The 15,651-nt window shown below is 40.7% G+C and overlaps 1 protein-coding gene and 1 long non-coding RNA gene across 9 annotated transcripts in view; one reads left to right on the top strand and one right to left on the bottom strand.

The window, feature by feature from the left end:
- Nucleotides 1-15,651, top strand: part of LOC307199859 — a 531,299-nt gene that overhangs the window by 23,718 nt on the left and 491,930 nt on the right. The gene's annotated exons all lie outside the window — the stretch shown is intronic.
- Nucleotides 1-15,651, bottom strand: part of HDAC9 (histone deacetylase 9) — a 474,032-nt gene that overhangs the window by 196,976 nt on the left and 261,405 nt on the right. For all 8 annotated transcript variants that reach the window (XM_079947890.1, XM_079947891.1, XM_079947889.1 and 5 more), the window contains 2 exons: nt 11,947-12,078; nt 9,664-9,776 (listed from right to left, as the gene is read on the bottom strand). In XM_079947890.1, the coding sequence (XP_079804016.1) occupies nt 9,664-9,776; nt 11,947-12,078 (245 nt within the window). The remainder of the gene's footprint in view (nt 1-9,663; nt 9,777-11,946; nt 12,079-15,651) is intronic.

Raw genomic sequence — 15,651 nt, 5'->3', positions numbered from 1 at the left:
CAAAACATAACCTTCCCCATACAGTTTGTTTGGAGACTAAACCTATCGCTGACATAATAACAGAATAGTCTATATATGTCATTCCTTTCCTGCCCCAGCATTGTAGTAAAGTGAATGAGAATCACGCAAAAACAAAGATTTGATATTTTTGTTACACAAAGAGCTGCTTTTTACATTTTCCTGATGTCCTGTTAACCTGAAATTGCCCTGAAAGCATCCAACAACATTAAATGTTTTCAATCATGTTTGTGCGATTTTATTTTTTTTTAAAGAAGCCTACTGTGAGATAACTAGTTAAGGGCTTTATATGGATGGTGAAAACTTCCACGTTCCATTACGCCATCTACATATACTTGTTGCAACCAGTTAAGAAAAAAAATTGCTTGCTTTGGAGTTGACCTTGTGGAGAAACAAAGATGAATTAAAATTGTAAAAAGGGTGGTATATAAGGATAGGCAGATCTATCAATTTCATTTTCTCTCATTTTTCTAGTCTTAAGTTCTCCAGATTTCACTGTAAATTTATTTATTTATATTTTTTAAAGCCTTCATGAAAATTAATAAGCATCTTAGTGTGAATTTATCCTAAAATGCACATTTTTGCACCCATTTTTGGATGTTATTTCCACCATTATATGCATCTGTAGGCACACTTTATCCTAGCATATGTAAATTTTTGAATATACGGTATTACTTGGCTGGAGAACTGCATTACAAAATCTGGATATGTATGGCTTTCAAATGATGGCTGTTTCAGTTTCTGACTGTTTCGAAAGATGGAATTCTAGATGCCCACCTTTAATGTAAGCTGAATCCATTTCTGCTCCACCCCTAGTGACAAATTCTTCTCTTATGCTTTAGAACATTGTTCACCTCCAAATTTTAGGCATACAGAATATGTAACATCTTTGCAATGCTAACAATGCTAACAATGATCAACTGAATATTAAAGGGCGCTTAAATCTATGTTTTAAAATGTGCTTATATTTTACTTGAATATTTACGTACATGTGTTTTGGTTAACACTTATTTACTTATTATTTATTTGTAAATATATTTATATACTGCCAAACCATAAAAATATATCAAAGTGGTCAATAAACCATTGAGGAAGGATGAATAATTTTTTCATTGGCATTTGTTTAATTTCAGCCTGGTTCTTTCCCAATGCTCTTTCCTGTGCTCCTACACTGTCTTAATAAGATCGAGGCTTCCCACAAGGGAACCAGCCCAAGGACTGGTTCATCGGAAGATGCAATCTTCTCCAAACTGCAACCCCTGGAAAGCCTTCCTTGCTGCAATGCACAGTATTACTGATGTTGGAGCAGTTGCATTGTCAGTAAGGAATTCATTTCCTTTAAAAGTAAGGAAGCTAGGATTTAAATATAAGAAAGTTATGAAGTGAATTCTTCAAAGTATGGTCCCTTGGGTTCCACGATGGAAGAACAGTGGGATATGTATGTCCAGAAATTAAATCAATTTAGGGTGTGCAATAAACGACAGCAGAGGAGATGCTCCAGTGAATCTTCATGCATCTGTAGACATCTCTGCCTAACGCAATTGCTTCTGTTTGTATCCTGACATTCTAGTCTAGTCTTACATAAAACAGAAACCCAAATTTGAAAGTATTGGGAACACAGAATCATATGGGTGAAAGTTATCCAAAATCAAGAGTAGAGGAAGCTTCTCCACTGCAGACAGATTTCCTTCAAGAAGTAGAGTGCAACAGGGACAGGGAGCAGAGCTAGCATCCCATCCTTACATTTTCATTTAATCTCCATAACACTCTCCCCATCTGCTGCTACTGTTCCTCTGAGCAGACTGTCTTTCCAGTTAGTGTAGTGTGCCATGTAGTTTAGGGTTCTTCACTGACTTAAGAAATCTTAATTGATTAATTTTATGAGTTTTACTTAACTAACAGATTAAATCGGCTCATGAAAAAAACCACAGGTGTTTTTTGGGGGGAGGGGGGAAGGCAGCAGGGCAGATAAGACAATCATGCTTTGTTTTAGATGATGCAAATGTCCCGACAGCCACTTATCTCAGGGCCAAACTAGGCATGACACCAAGATTGTATTAGACAGAGGAAAACCTTCATGCTTACTTTTCAGCCCATTTAAGAATGTGATTGCAATGAGTAATATGTAAATGTGCTTTCAGAAAACATTTTTTCTTTTTAAAAAGGCTTCCAGATTGTATGGCAGGACATTTAAGAGCAAATTGCTACTTCAATGGTTACAGCAGAGTGGTTTTAAATGAGACAAAGGTGCATTGCAGCAGGAAAGGGCCATAGCAAGGAGTGATCATTTACATTCCTGACTCATGTTCGTAATGGTAGAGGATTCTCCTGTCACAGCATCATGCTGTTCCCCCATCATTACTTGCTGCCATGAAAACCAATTGAAAAAAATATGTAAACATAATACGATAACAATTGCAAAGTTATTTACTAGAAACTACTTCTCAAAAAAAATAGGGATGCGGGTGGTGCTGTGGGTTAAACCACAGAGCCTAGGACTTGCTGATCAGAAGGTCGGTGGTTCAAATCCCCACAACAGGGTCAGCTCCTGTTGTTCAGTCCCAGCTCCTGCCAACCTAGCAGTTCAAAAGCACGTCAAAGTGCAAGTAGATAAATAGGTACCACTCCGGCGGGAAGGTAAACAGTGTTTCCGTGCACTGCTCTGGTTTGCCAGAAGCGGTTTAGTCATGCTGGCCACATGACCTGGAAGTTGTACGCCGGTTCCCTCGGCCAATAAAGCGAGATGAGCGCCCCAACCCCAGAGTCAGCCATGACTGGACCTAATGGTCAGGGGTCCCTTTACCTTTACCTTACTTCTCAAAATGGCATTTCCATGCAGTTCTCTGGTTTTGCCAGAAGCGGCTTAGTCATGCTGGCCATATGACCCAGAAAAACTGTCTGCGGAAGCGGACAAACGCCAGCTCCCTCGGCCTTTAAAGTGAGATGAGCGCTACAACCCAGAGTCATTCACGACTGGAGTTAATTGTCAGGGTCCCTTTACCTTTACTTCTCAAAAATTAGATACAGCTTCTCATAGTGTCAAAATCAAAATTGTAATTGTCACTCTTCTAAAGAATACACCAGACAGAAAAATACAAGAGAAGATGAAGAAGTTAGAAATTAATGTATTACGGCACAGACAAAATAGGATTTGTATTTTGTACATACTGGACTTGGTTGTCAACTGCATAAGCTACATTTTAATATATTATGTCACGATGCTGATTTTGACACTATGAGAAGCTGTATCTAATTTTTGAGAAGTAGTTTCTAGTAAATAACTTTGCAGTTGTTATCATACAGCCTATTACGTTGACGTATTTTTTTCAATTGGATTTGCGTAATATAGGCATTCTGGTGGTTTTGCCATGAAAACCAAGGCTGTGCATGTCCACTCAGATGTGAAAGTGACACTCTGTGCAGAATGTCCCAACGTTATACAACAAGAAGAACATGAGCTGGGCTAGATCTTGAGGTGGGGAGGACTCAACAGCTTGGTGTTTTTTAAATTATAAATAAACCACTTAAACCTATTGTTAGAAGTGTTTCTCCTGTGTCTGATGAAGAATTGATTTGATAGCTAACCTTTCGAGCCAGCAACCAGCAGCCAGCGTACAACTTGAACATTCTTCGTTGTTTGGTTATTCTTAAATAATCAAAAGAGCCCCAGCTCAAATCAATCATACTGTCCCTTGGAAAAATGTTTCGGCTCACAGGACCACATCACTAACCATCAAGTAACTAGATAGTGGCAATGGTACATCTCAGATGCAGCGTTACCACAACAATTTCAAATGTGGTTGTGGGTAAAGAAACTAGGGACATGAGAGCACCAAAACTATTCCCACTATCATGTGCTGTCTGCTTTCCTCACATACATTTGCCCTATTTCCATCTCACTGGAATTGTACTGAAGCCGATAACATCACCTGAGAGTTTCTCAGTAACAAATTATTGTTTGAGAACTGTCTATGGTTAAAAATGCTGAGAAGTATGCTAACTATGCTGTTAACATTACTGGACCACTTTTCAAGTCATATTGTGCAGTTTGATCTTATTTCTAGCACAACAAACTGCTACTGCTGCTACTGATCTAAATGTGCTGGCTGCTTTTTTAGCTATTACTCATAGCAATGTATAGCTTTGAAACAACCAAGCATGAAAATGACACTTAAAAAACAGTACTGTGTAATACAAAGCAATGGCAAAGGAGGAGTTGTTTTGTAAATGTCCTATGACAGCATCATTTTTAGAAGCCTATTCTAAGCCCATCATATATAGGATTTTAACAGGTTACATAAAACTTGTGCAGGGCTGGCCAATGTGATACCCTCCAGATGCTGTTGGGAGTCCAACTCGCATGAACTCCAGCTAGCACTATAGTCAATGTTCAGGGATGCTAGAAACTGTACTCCAGCAACATTGTGGGGGGGGGGGCAGCATCTTGACTCCTCCTGGTCTAGTGAGAACCCTGATGAGGGAGTTCCCTAATTCTGACAGCATTGTGGAAAAGCCCTACTCTAGATGCAGCCACTGTGGTACCCTCCAGATGTTCTGGATTATAACTATCACCCCTGAGCATTGACCAGGCTGATTGAAGATGATGGGAGTTGTTGTCCAGAACATCTGGAGATCACTATGTTGGCTACCCTTGCTATACTCCCCTCTTCTGCTCAAAATGCTAGATCACTGAGCAGAGTTTCCCCTGAAGACCTTAGTGTCCAAGATGGTTCATATGACACCGTAGCATTATTTTATTGCCTGACGCAAACTTTGTGAGCTGACAACATCAAAGTATGGATTAGCCACCCTGTTTTGAAACTCTACACAGTCTGAACTTCCTGGAATCCTGCACAGAGGATTATGAGTCAAACCCCCACATGGTTGCTATCAATGTAGTCTTTTAGGGAACGGGGTTGTTCTGGGCCAAAGAAAAGCTACTTATCAGTGTGAAGAGGTCACACGCCTGCCCCTTGGATCAGAGTTCACACACACAATTAATTCATTATTAGGGAAAGTCACTGTTGCAGATTGAACTGGGCTTTTCAGTCTTCAGGGGTTACTGTCCTGGCAGTGACCTGAAGAAATTATCCCATTAGCCTTATATCTGACAAATTACTTTCCCTTATGTTCTTTTTTTAAAATCAGAAGATCCACACATAGTTTCCAGGCAATTAATAGGATTAATGCAATGCAATACGGTATCACGTAATTACATGCTGATGTCATAATAAATGTGTTAAGTCTTTAAGGTGCCCAGATTTTGATGCAAGTTTTAAGCTGCAGATGGCAATCATTTCCTGCATGTTCAGTATTATTGATTAAAGATATTAAGGTCATTAAAAACCTCACATAGTTATGCTATATTAATAGTGCAATCCTATAACACTTATTTTGAAGTAAACCTGCTGATCTTGGTAAGATTGGCTTCTGAGTAAAACTGCTAACTCTATGCACATGGATAGCTGCAAAAAAGTATTCTGAATGCTCCATGTAAGAAGTTCACAAGGAAGGTATATCAGTCAAGGCAATGGGTACACTATAAATAATATATGATACACATAATAGCTGCTTTTCCTGTTAGTGATAAATTAATATTAAAAAGTAGTAGTGGTGGTAGCAGCAGCAGCAGAAGAAGTAATAACAACAGAAGCTATAACATGCTATGGAATCAAGCAGGCATTTTCTAAGTGAAAACGTCAAGGTATGTCCGCCTATTATCAAGTCTGTGATGACCAATCTTTGAGAGCTAGGATCCTACATTTTCTCATAACGAAATATTCCTCTTTCTAGTAATTCTCTAAGAAGGCATGAAGCTCTGTGTATATATTTAAGACACCCACTCTTTTGTGTGGTGCTCACACCTATTAAAAGTTTTTAACCAACTTCTCCTTCTCATATGTGGGGTGATAAAAAGCATGGGACTTTGAGAAAAGCGGTGAAGAACCAGGGGGGGGGGACTGGGGGACAGAGCAAAACCTTCCTCTGAATTGTTTGTTTTAATGGAATTAAGCCAATATGGTACTCAGTATGGTTCTCAGAAGGTTTAAAGATTGAAGTCTGCGTACTTGCTGTTTGCCCCCAAACCTAGATTTGTTCCACTATCTCACCCTTATTATTATATTATACAGTTTCCACCAGCCCTGGTCACCTCAGCCTGGGGTGATGGGAACTGTAGTTCAAAATATTTGTAGAATACCAGGTTGGGGAAGGTTGTGTCACCCACTTGCCTTTGTACATCTACGGTAAGGAAAAGTGTGAAGATTTTAGTGGAAGAGGCATCTATTCAAGCTGCTGCTATTGTTGCTATTTTACAATAAACAAAGCTATGTATCTCTACAAAGAGATTACGGAACTGGGTACAACTGGAGGGGAAGAACAGATCTAGAAAGCAGCTGATGCTGTTATACATGAGAACAGCAATTTAACACACTTTTCCTTTATAATTAACTAATTAATTAATATACTGATGGCATGCCAAAGTGGCTTCTAAGCAGCTGACAAGCATAAAATCAATTATAAGATAGCCATGCATAATTAAAATACACAATGCAGCAGTACCATCATAGCATTAAATACATCCAGAATTAAAACATTCAGTAAAGCAAATAATTGGTGCTAGGTTAAGACCTTGTTTGTCTGCTTAACAGGGCAATCCTAACGAGGAGATATAGAGGAACAACATGGCACATCTACTGCTATATCCCAAGTGCTGCTGGCTAATGCAGAAGGTGGGATTGCTTTGGGTTTTGTCTTTGATATGCCACTTTGGGGAAAAGCCACCAACATCTTATGTAGGGGTTATATTACTACCGCCCACTATGATGAAGCTAGGGCATCTGTTGCAGCCCCCCACCCACCACAGGGTGGGTGGGTGAAGTTTGGGTTATCCATACTTGAAATAAATGAACAAAGCAAGTATTAAGAACTTATTTGAAGGCTGCAGGTATATACATTAAAAAATTGCATGCGAGAAAAATTATAGTGTTTGGGGGAAAGTATGCTTTAACTCTATTTTAAAGGGCACACATTTGAACATGTACATTCCTCTAAGTAAGTAAAAGAGAAGCTTTCTCACTACCAGCTAGTGATGACTGTGATGCCAATGCCCCTCTCTTTACAGATGTGCTGTAATAAGATTACTATAGTACATTTATACTTAAAAACAGAACACTTGCTACAATAAACTTCCAGAGAGTAACCAGACAAATTATTTTACTGCTTTTCAGTATGTACTGCAGGATAACAAACAATACGTTTAATCTAGACAGGAAATTACCAACATGAACCACAACTCAGTAAAGTCAAAGTACTAAACTGGCTGAAATCCAAGTAATTTGGGCTAAATGGGTTGTATGCAGCTCTGGCTATGTGTCAGTTATTGTATATATATATTTGAGTTGCATGCTCCAAATCTAGGTTTTCTGATGTTCTCCACACACTAAAAGCTTGTGTGCCCCCAAGGCAGCCGTATTAAGAAATATTTCTATATTCTTCATTTAGTGTTCTGCTCAATTGGAGGCTCAAATTTATATCAGAAATATTTTACTGCTATGCATCACAACTAAGGAAAAGCAAATATGTCAGTTTCAGATTCCAGTCTCAAGTTCAGTTCTCCATATTTCCACATCAGTCTGTGATCTTTTGCAAACTCCCCATGAAAATCCACCAGCATTTTAGTGTGAACTGCTCCTGATATTTTTCCTAATGTATAGTTTTGCAAAGCAATTTTTCCTAATCTAATGCAAACATTTTGTATGCTGTTTTCACTAATATATGCATTTTAATGCACATCTTACCCCAATATATGCATTTCTGTACACATTACTTGCATTGTAAAATTCATGGAAGTGCAAATTTTGAAGCATGGCTGTGTTCCAGTTGGCATACTGTTACTCAAAGTTTCATCTTTAAAGGTGAACTGAATCTAATTTCTCCCTCATCTCTGATAACATCTGACTTAAGCATCTGTGACGTTGTCTAAAACTGCCCCTCTCTGCTACTGTGAAGTATTAGACACCAGTATTCTTAGATTTCTCATTTAAGGCCCTGTTACATATAACAAAAATCACCAAAGTGACTGAGAATATGGCTTGAGTGTATCCCCAACCAGCTTGACATGTACTGATTTTGTCATAGTTTAAACTTTGCACCCAACTTTCGGCCCAACTCACAGTCAGAACAACATCACTAGCTACCAGCAATAGTGCAGCATGCAAGTTAAGTGAGGAGCTGGCCAGCCATCTGAGCACTTTGCCACATGCTGGAAACTTGTTCATTGTGGTTGTGTGAGCTGCTCTTTAGTTCCATGTGCACAGATTTATATACCATCAGACCATGCTAACACAAAGTATTATTTCTGAATTTTTGAATGACCTTCTTGGACATGACAGCTATACCTAGATCAAGGAAATGGTAGAAAGAGGGAGCATGTGTGTGCATGCAGGTCAGCTGATGATTATGAGTCACCCCCCCCCCCGCGAGTCCCTTTTGGCTATAACCACCTTAAGTCCCTTTTATATGTAACCCCTCCCAATCCACTTTCCCACTTCCAGTCCCTTTCTTCCTTTGCCATTCTTCTCATGTTTGAACATTAGGTCAGTGGCATAGCTTTTTCCAATATTGCCCTGGTGAAAACAATGGCGCATACCCAGAGACTAGAGGAATTTGATCATTTTCATCAGGGAAGGTGAAAACTCGCAACCAGGCTGGCGTAAATCCCACAAGACATATATCTTTTAGGATTGTTCACAAGCTCCTTCCACTAAGGAGCTCTTGCCCCCGCCTTCCACTTTTATAGGCACACCATTCAAAAGGCATGTCAGCACCAGCGAATTATGCAGAAGTGTCTCTGCAGGGAACGTGCATCGTTTCACTATTCCGTTTGATAATCATATTTAAGCTATTACTAAATTGGTCTAGCAGTCTTCCCCATTCTATTTCTCATTGTCCTCTCTCCCTTTAAAGGGATAGCATGGGGGGAACTGGACCTACCTGTATGGTTCCCAGAGGTTAATGTGCTGACACAAGTTTTGTGTATGCGCGCATTTCAAATTTTATTAAATGTTAATGTGTATTTCAATTTTTGTAAGCCACTTTGAAAGATTTTGTCATGAGCAAAAAGATGGGATACACTTCTCAAAATAAGTGAAATCAGGAAAATAGAGTTCTGTTGCAGTCTCCAACCAGTGTTCCCGGGTGCCACTTCTATTGTTATTGCCTACTGGTCCAAAAGAGCTGATCAAGGGAGCTTGAGATAGAGAGCAGGGTTGGTGGTCAGCAGACAATATCCTTAGGAAGCTGATGAGGGTCTACTGTTGTTGCTGCCCTTCCCCTAGGCCAGCACTCAAAGAGCTCAGGGCAGCTACCCTAGTAATTGCCCACAGGGTAACATTACAAAACTGGGAAATTTCAGTGGTGACCACCATTGGAGGGTTACCAACCTCCTCCCGCTCTTATCCATCAGTAAGGTTGCTTACTCATTCCTACGCTAGTTGGAAACATGTAGGAGAGGAAGGGAACAGGCTAACATGCACATCCCACTGGGTGCCCCCCACAAGGAGGGGCACCAGAGGACTCCATGCAGAGGGCCCTCCCAAAGCTGGTGAAATGATTCCCAGGCCAGTGAAGGGATTCTGGTCTTACCTCAGCTTGGGAATTCATTGGCAACACTGAGGTGTCGTTCTCTGTATTCCCAGCAGGGGCATTACTTGGTGAACTGGGACCTGAAACTGGTGAACTGCTACTGACTGATGATTCTGGGGGTGGAAAGAAGAAATAAAAATAAATACACATAGTATTTCGGAAATATCAGCTACAGCAAACTGTGTGTTACTACTACTACTACTACTACTACTACTACTACTACTTCCTGCTCTTCCTCTCAAAGGAATTTAATATAAGGGTGACATATAATATAAGACAACTAAGTTCTATTTTTATTCACTCTCAGAATCAATTCCATGATTCTTCCAATAGACAAAGGGGACAATTTATAACTCGGGCAATTCTACCCCCTCTCACTGCTGCCTCAGAGATAGCAAGTTACTCAGCAGCAGGAAAATACTGAAAGGGAGTTACTAATGAGTAAAGGAAAAGGAAGTAACTTTGGCTGCATTCTCTGCTGCCTCTGTGAGAGATCAGCATGACAGAGATACTGGACACTCAAAGGTCATAATAACATGTCATCAATTCATGAGGCCTACTGCCATTCCTAGGCTGTTTGGATAAACCCCTGGAGGACTTCAGTTGTGAAGCAGCCTTTATATGAGTAACTAATAAAAAACAATACCTCACTGGCAGTGCATCTCTGTCAGTGAACTCTGGGGGAAAGCATGAAGCTTAAAACATCTTAACGTGGCGTTTTCATGGTTATATCTTATTTTGTTTTGATGCAGTACATTTCTGCATGCTTTCTAAAGAATAAAAGGCAGTTTTCACTAATATATCACACAACAGTTTAAAGATGTGAGCTCCTTATTGCAGCTGAGGAAAACAACAGTTGCTGAACTTGGATCCATGTGGTCAGTCAGTAAAAATATCACCCTTACTATCAATATTAATGCAAACTTTATACTGAAAAGCAAGTAAAAAGACCAGCTCATTTTCTACTCATTTATTGTTGCCCATTTTATCTCTCTCTCTTTCATGCTTATTCCTGACACTTTAGGGGTAGTGCAGCCCCCCCCCTAAAAAACCTACAACATTTGTACCTTCAGTTGTAGTACCTCTGTTAAATTTACACATTTTTAAATCATATTACAGTGAACCCCAGCATTTCATACAAAGGAAGGGATTCTTTTTTAAAAAACTGATTTGAAAATTTTCTCATCTATACAAAGGATTAAATCCTTTCATTTAAAATAGTTCATTTCCCCTCATCAAACTCAACAACCCTGACTGTGTATCTTATGGGATGTAGTGTTGATTTTTCCAGAGGAATAAAGAACAAAGATGACCACTGTTTATTTTGTCCATCTGTCTGAGATGTCACACATTTCAGTTAACACTACAACCTTTAGAAAAGAACCTTTAGAAAAGGACACAGAGCTCAAAAAACAATAACTAGAAACTGGTGATAACTACTGAAGATTGTTGATCATTTTCCTAATAAAAGGATGCTTCCTTCTACCACCTAGTTTTGTGCAAACTCTGATTTTGCAAAAAAAAAAAAAAAAAAAATTCATTAACATCAGAAGAAATGAATACATAGAGTTCTCCTCAGCATCAACTTTAAGATATGTATCATTTGGACTGACTTTTGTAAATCATCTGCATCATCTGATTTAATTTACACAACACAGGGCAAAGAGTAAAGGTAGCCATGGTAGCCTGGAATAAAAATCCCAAAGTCCTTATTAGGACAATATCTTTGTGGGGTCCACCAAAACATAAATAGTAGGCAAGCTTTTGCATTCCCCAGAACCCTTGACCAGGCTAGATGTTTAAACTTACCAGATGCACACATGGCTGGTTTGACAAAACCTTTTTTTTTTTTTTTTTGCCAGGAGTGGCCAGTGTGGTGGTGTGAAACTGCTCTTCCAACAACAGTGTCATTGTGGCTTCCTGGGACAGTGAGGGAACAGAAAAGGGCAGTGGCGAGATGCGTGTGGCCTCAATGGTAGCAGAGCTGTATTGGTTCCACCAGTGGCTGCCCAGCTGTGCCATCATCACCATCCTGCCTCACCCCTGCACCATCCCAGGAAGTAGATCCATGGCCCATCACACCAGCCGCTCCCTCTACAAGTTTCAACATATAGCCTGATGAAGAGTTCTGGTGAACTCAAAAGCTTGCACACTACTCTATGACAATTTGGTTGTCTCAGTAAAGATATTACTCTAGTATGGACTTAATAAACATGCTCATTTATAAAGATGATATTTCTCCCCAAATGCAAACAGGATCTCTCCGGTCCAGTCTTTCATTACCTGTCACCTCAAACAATCTTTTCTTGAAGGAGCAGACGACGGTTCCATCCTTTCTCCTGAGTAAAGGGCTGCTTCTCCTTTCCGTCACCTTTTGTTTTAATCTGGAGCGAACTTTTAAGTTGGGCTCGGAGGCTGGGAATGGAGACAACAAAATACATCTTTATGATACAGAAAGCTAGAGGTCAGGAAGTGGGATTAAACAGTTTTTCTCCCTCTTAAATCATAAGCAAGTCGGCAAGTCAACGGCACAGTAGGATATCAGTTATAAATAGTATTTATTCATAAGCATGTTTTAGTCTCCAACTTTTTTTGAAACTGTATTCACCTTCAGAACATCCTGTAAGGCAGAGCAACATTATTTAATGGGTGGAGTCTTGGGCTTGACTAGAGGCCAGGTACTAAATTCATGTCAGAGGTCACATATGAAAAAAAAAGAGGGGCGGGAGTCAAACTCCAAGATGCAAAATAATGATTTATTTTAAAAATGCCTGATGCATTTCAAGTAATAGCCCTTCATCAGACACAGTGCTATATGCCAGCTAACAACATGAGAGATTCCTGTAATCTCAAAGCAGCTTCTCATCTTAAAAAATGCTAACAATAGGTTTATTATTTTAAATCCTAGGTAGCCCTGCACTTGTCCATTCATACTGCTCCTGGTGTTTCCGTAAGCACCGTTTCAGGGTTGTAAGGCAGGGACGGGCAGCCTGTGCCCCTCCAGCTTTTGTTGAACTCCCATCAGCTCTAGCCAATATGCCCCATGGTTGGGGAAGATGGAAGTTGGAGTCCAGCAACATCTGGAGGGCCATAGGTTCTCCATCCCTGCCCTAAGGGGGGAACTAATGGGTAAATAGGGGGTCTACAATAATTTCTCTTGATGTGTTTTTCTTTGGGCTAAAGCATTTGCAAGATGGAGATCTGGCTCTGATTTCTGGTCCCAGGTAACTGGAGTTTGCAGTGGTACCTCAGGTTAAGTGCTTAATTCGTTCCGGACGTCCGTTCTTAACCTGAAACTGTTCTTACCCTGAAGAACCACTTTAGCTAATGAGGCCTCCCGCTGCTGCCAGGCTGCCAGAGCACAATTTCTGTTCTCATCCTGAAGCAAAGTTCTTAACCCGAGGTACTATTTCTGGGTTAGTGGAGTCTGTAACCTGAAGCATATGTAACCTGAAGCCTCTGTAACCTGAGCTACCACTGTAATCCTCCCCCGACATAACCATTTCCCTGACACATGGCATATCCCTGCCCACCACCACCCCCTGCTATTAACTGTGTAGGTGGGGGAGAAGAGGAAAAGGCAACTGGTGGTGGCTACTGGCAGTGATGGCTATGCTGTGCCTCCACAGTCCGGGGCAGTGTGCTTCTGAATACCAATTGCTAGAGACAGCAGAAGGGGAGAGGGCTCTCATGCTTGCATCCTGCTCACAGGGTTCCCAGAGGCATCTGGTTGGCCACTGTGAAAAGGGGATCCAGGACTCAGTGACTATTGGCCTGATCCAGTAAGCTCTTAAATACAATAGGAGTACTTTTCTTCCACCCTCCCATGGTTAATGCTAACTTCAGGGAGGATTTCAATTGAAGAAACAGCAAGGGAGATGTTACCCAGGACAAGATCCCAATGCCAACTCTCTTCCCCACAGCTCCTTGTAAGGAGAGAAAACAATATTGGCAGTCTGATCAGATGTCTCCCACGTAACACCTAGTTCATCACCTTTCAACAGAAATGACCTGTTAAAAGTGCTTCATTTCACCAGTGACTTTAAAGCAGTTCTGTTTTTAATGTTTTCAAAACAAATACCTGCTCCCTAAGAAAACCTGCCCTATCAGCATGCAAAAGCACTGCATTATCACCAAGTTGTTTCCCTCTCTCCTTCTCTCTTTCAACCTATAATCCCACCTGACAATAATTACAATTTGCAGTGAAGTCATCTCTGGCTTCGACTCAATTTACTTGTAGGGTTGTATTCTATTTATAGGTCTCCATGTTCCTCCAACTGCTGAAGTTTTCCATATTGGTGCCTGAATGATGGGATGTACTCTTCAGGGCCCGAAGAAAAAGCTCCTCAGCATTTCACTAGGGAGAAGTCCCACTTGCCTCTGAATGTGTTTTCATGCCCAGCTGCTTTGATTGCCTTTCTATTTTTAACCACCTCCCCATCGCACTCTGCATTTCAATCAATAGCATAAACACAAGACCGCCTTTCTGTAGAGGACTGAATTTATGCTCCAGTGGAAAAGATAAACTACTTCCATTAAAGATGAACCATCGTTATTTAAATGAAAACTATTTCACAACAGGGGTAGAAATAAGATTCCTACCTCACCCCTTGCTGGAAGAAGGCAAAGAAATTAAAAACTTTACCAAATGAGAGAAAACACCTAGAATAAGAGTAAGCAACATGGTACCCCCCACCCACAGACTGTAATCCTCACGATTAGCCATGTTGGCTGGGGATAATGAAAGTCCAGAACATCTGGAGGACTGCATGTTGCCTACCTGTCCTGAATATGTTCTCGATATACCTAGGACAACTGGACTAGAATGTAGCATGACTGTTTCAAACAGTACCTTGGTTTTTGTTTATTTATTGAATGCTTATCTGGCAGGGAGGCAAACAACAAATGATTTTATCTATCTATCTATCTATCTATCTATCTAACCTTTAAAACAATTTCAATACAGAGGCAGACTGGGAAGAATCTCAATTTAAAATGCTTGTTAAAAAGAGGAAGGTAGATGCTGAAAAGACAACAGAAATTGCTCATGTCTAATATGCAACGGAAGGTGCCACAATGCTAAACACCAATTCCTATGCTGTGTGGAATGGACCTCCCAATAAGATGGCATCTGCAGGTGGCCCTCAACTACACAGTGATGGACCGGGTATAGAAGGGGTGAGATAAACTTTCAGGTATCCTGCTTCCAATCTGTATGGGGCTTCATACATCAAAACCAAAACCATCACCTTGAACCTAACCATCACCTTGATTTGGGGAGGAGGGCATCTGCAACATGGAGAAAATGACAGTAAGGTAAAGGTAAAGGGACCCCTGACTGTCAGGTCCAGTCTTGACCGACTCTGGGGTTGTGGCGCTCATCTCGCTTTACTGGCTGAGGGAGCCGGCGTACAGCTTCCGGGTCATGTGGCCAGCATGACTAAGCCGCTTCTGGCGAAACCAGAGCAGCACATGGAAACGCCATTTATCTTCCCACCGGAGCAGTGCCTATTTATCTACTTGCACTTTGACATGCTTTCGAACTGCTAGGTTGGCAGGAGCTGGGACCGAGCAACAGGAGCTCACCCTGTCGCAGGGATTCGAACCGCCAACCTTCTGATCGGCAAGCCCTAGGCTCTGTGGTTTAGACCACAGCACCAACCGTGTCCCTTTAGAAATTGACAGTAGAGGCCCACAAATATCTTTGTCACCAACTCTGTCTTCTCCATTGTCTGGCATGTGTAAAAGGCTGGGGAATTGAAGCAGGGATTTCTCTTATTTGTGCTGGGAAATGCTTTATAAAGATTGGATTCTGACAGATAACAGGCTATCATTCTCATAAGATCCCAGCAACAAAACAGATCTTTGTATCAAATTGCAGATCATTACTTAAAGAACCTCATCAGGAAGCATGGGAAGGTATACTATTTAATTGGTGTACAAAAAAGAATCCTGCAAACTGTAGTTTATTAAGGGTGTGGAGAATTT

Source organism: Podarcis cretensis (genome assembly GCF_951804945.1).
Source record: "Podarcis cretensis genome assembly, chromosome: 12".
Lineage (NCBI taxonomy): Eukaryota > Metazoa > Chordata > Lepidosauria > Squamata > Lacertidae > Podarcis > Podarcis cretensis.
This window is presented reverse-complemented; position numbering and strand designations above follow the sequence as displayed.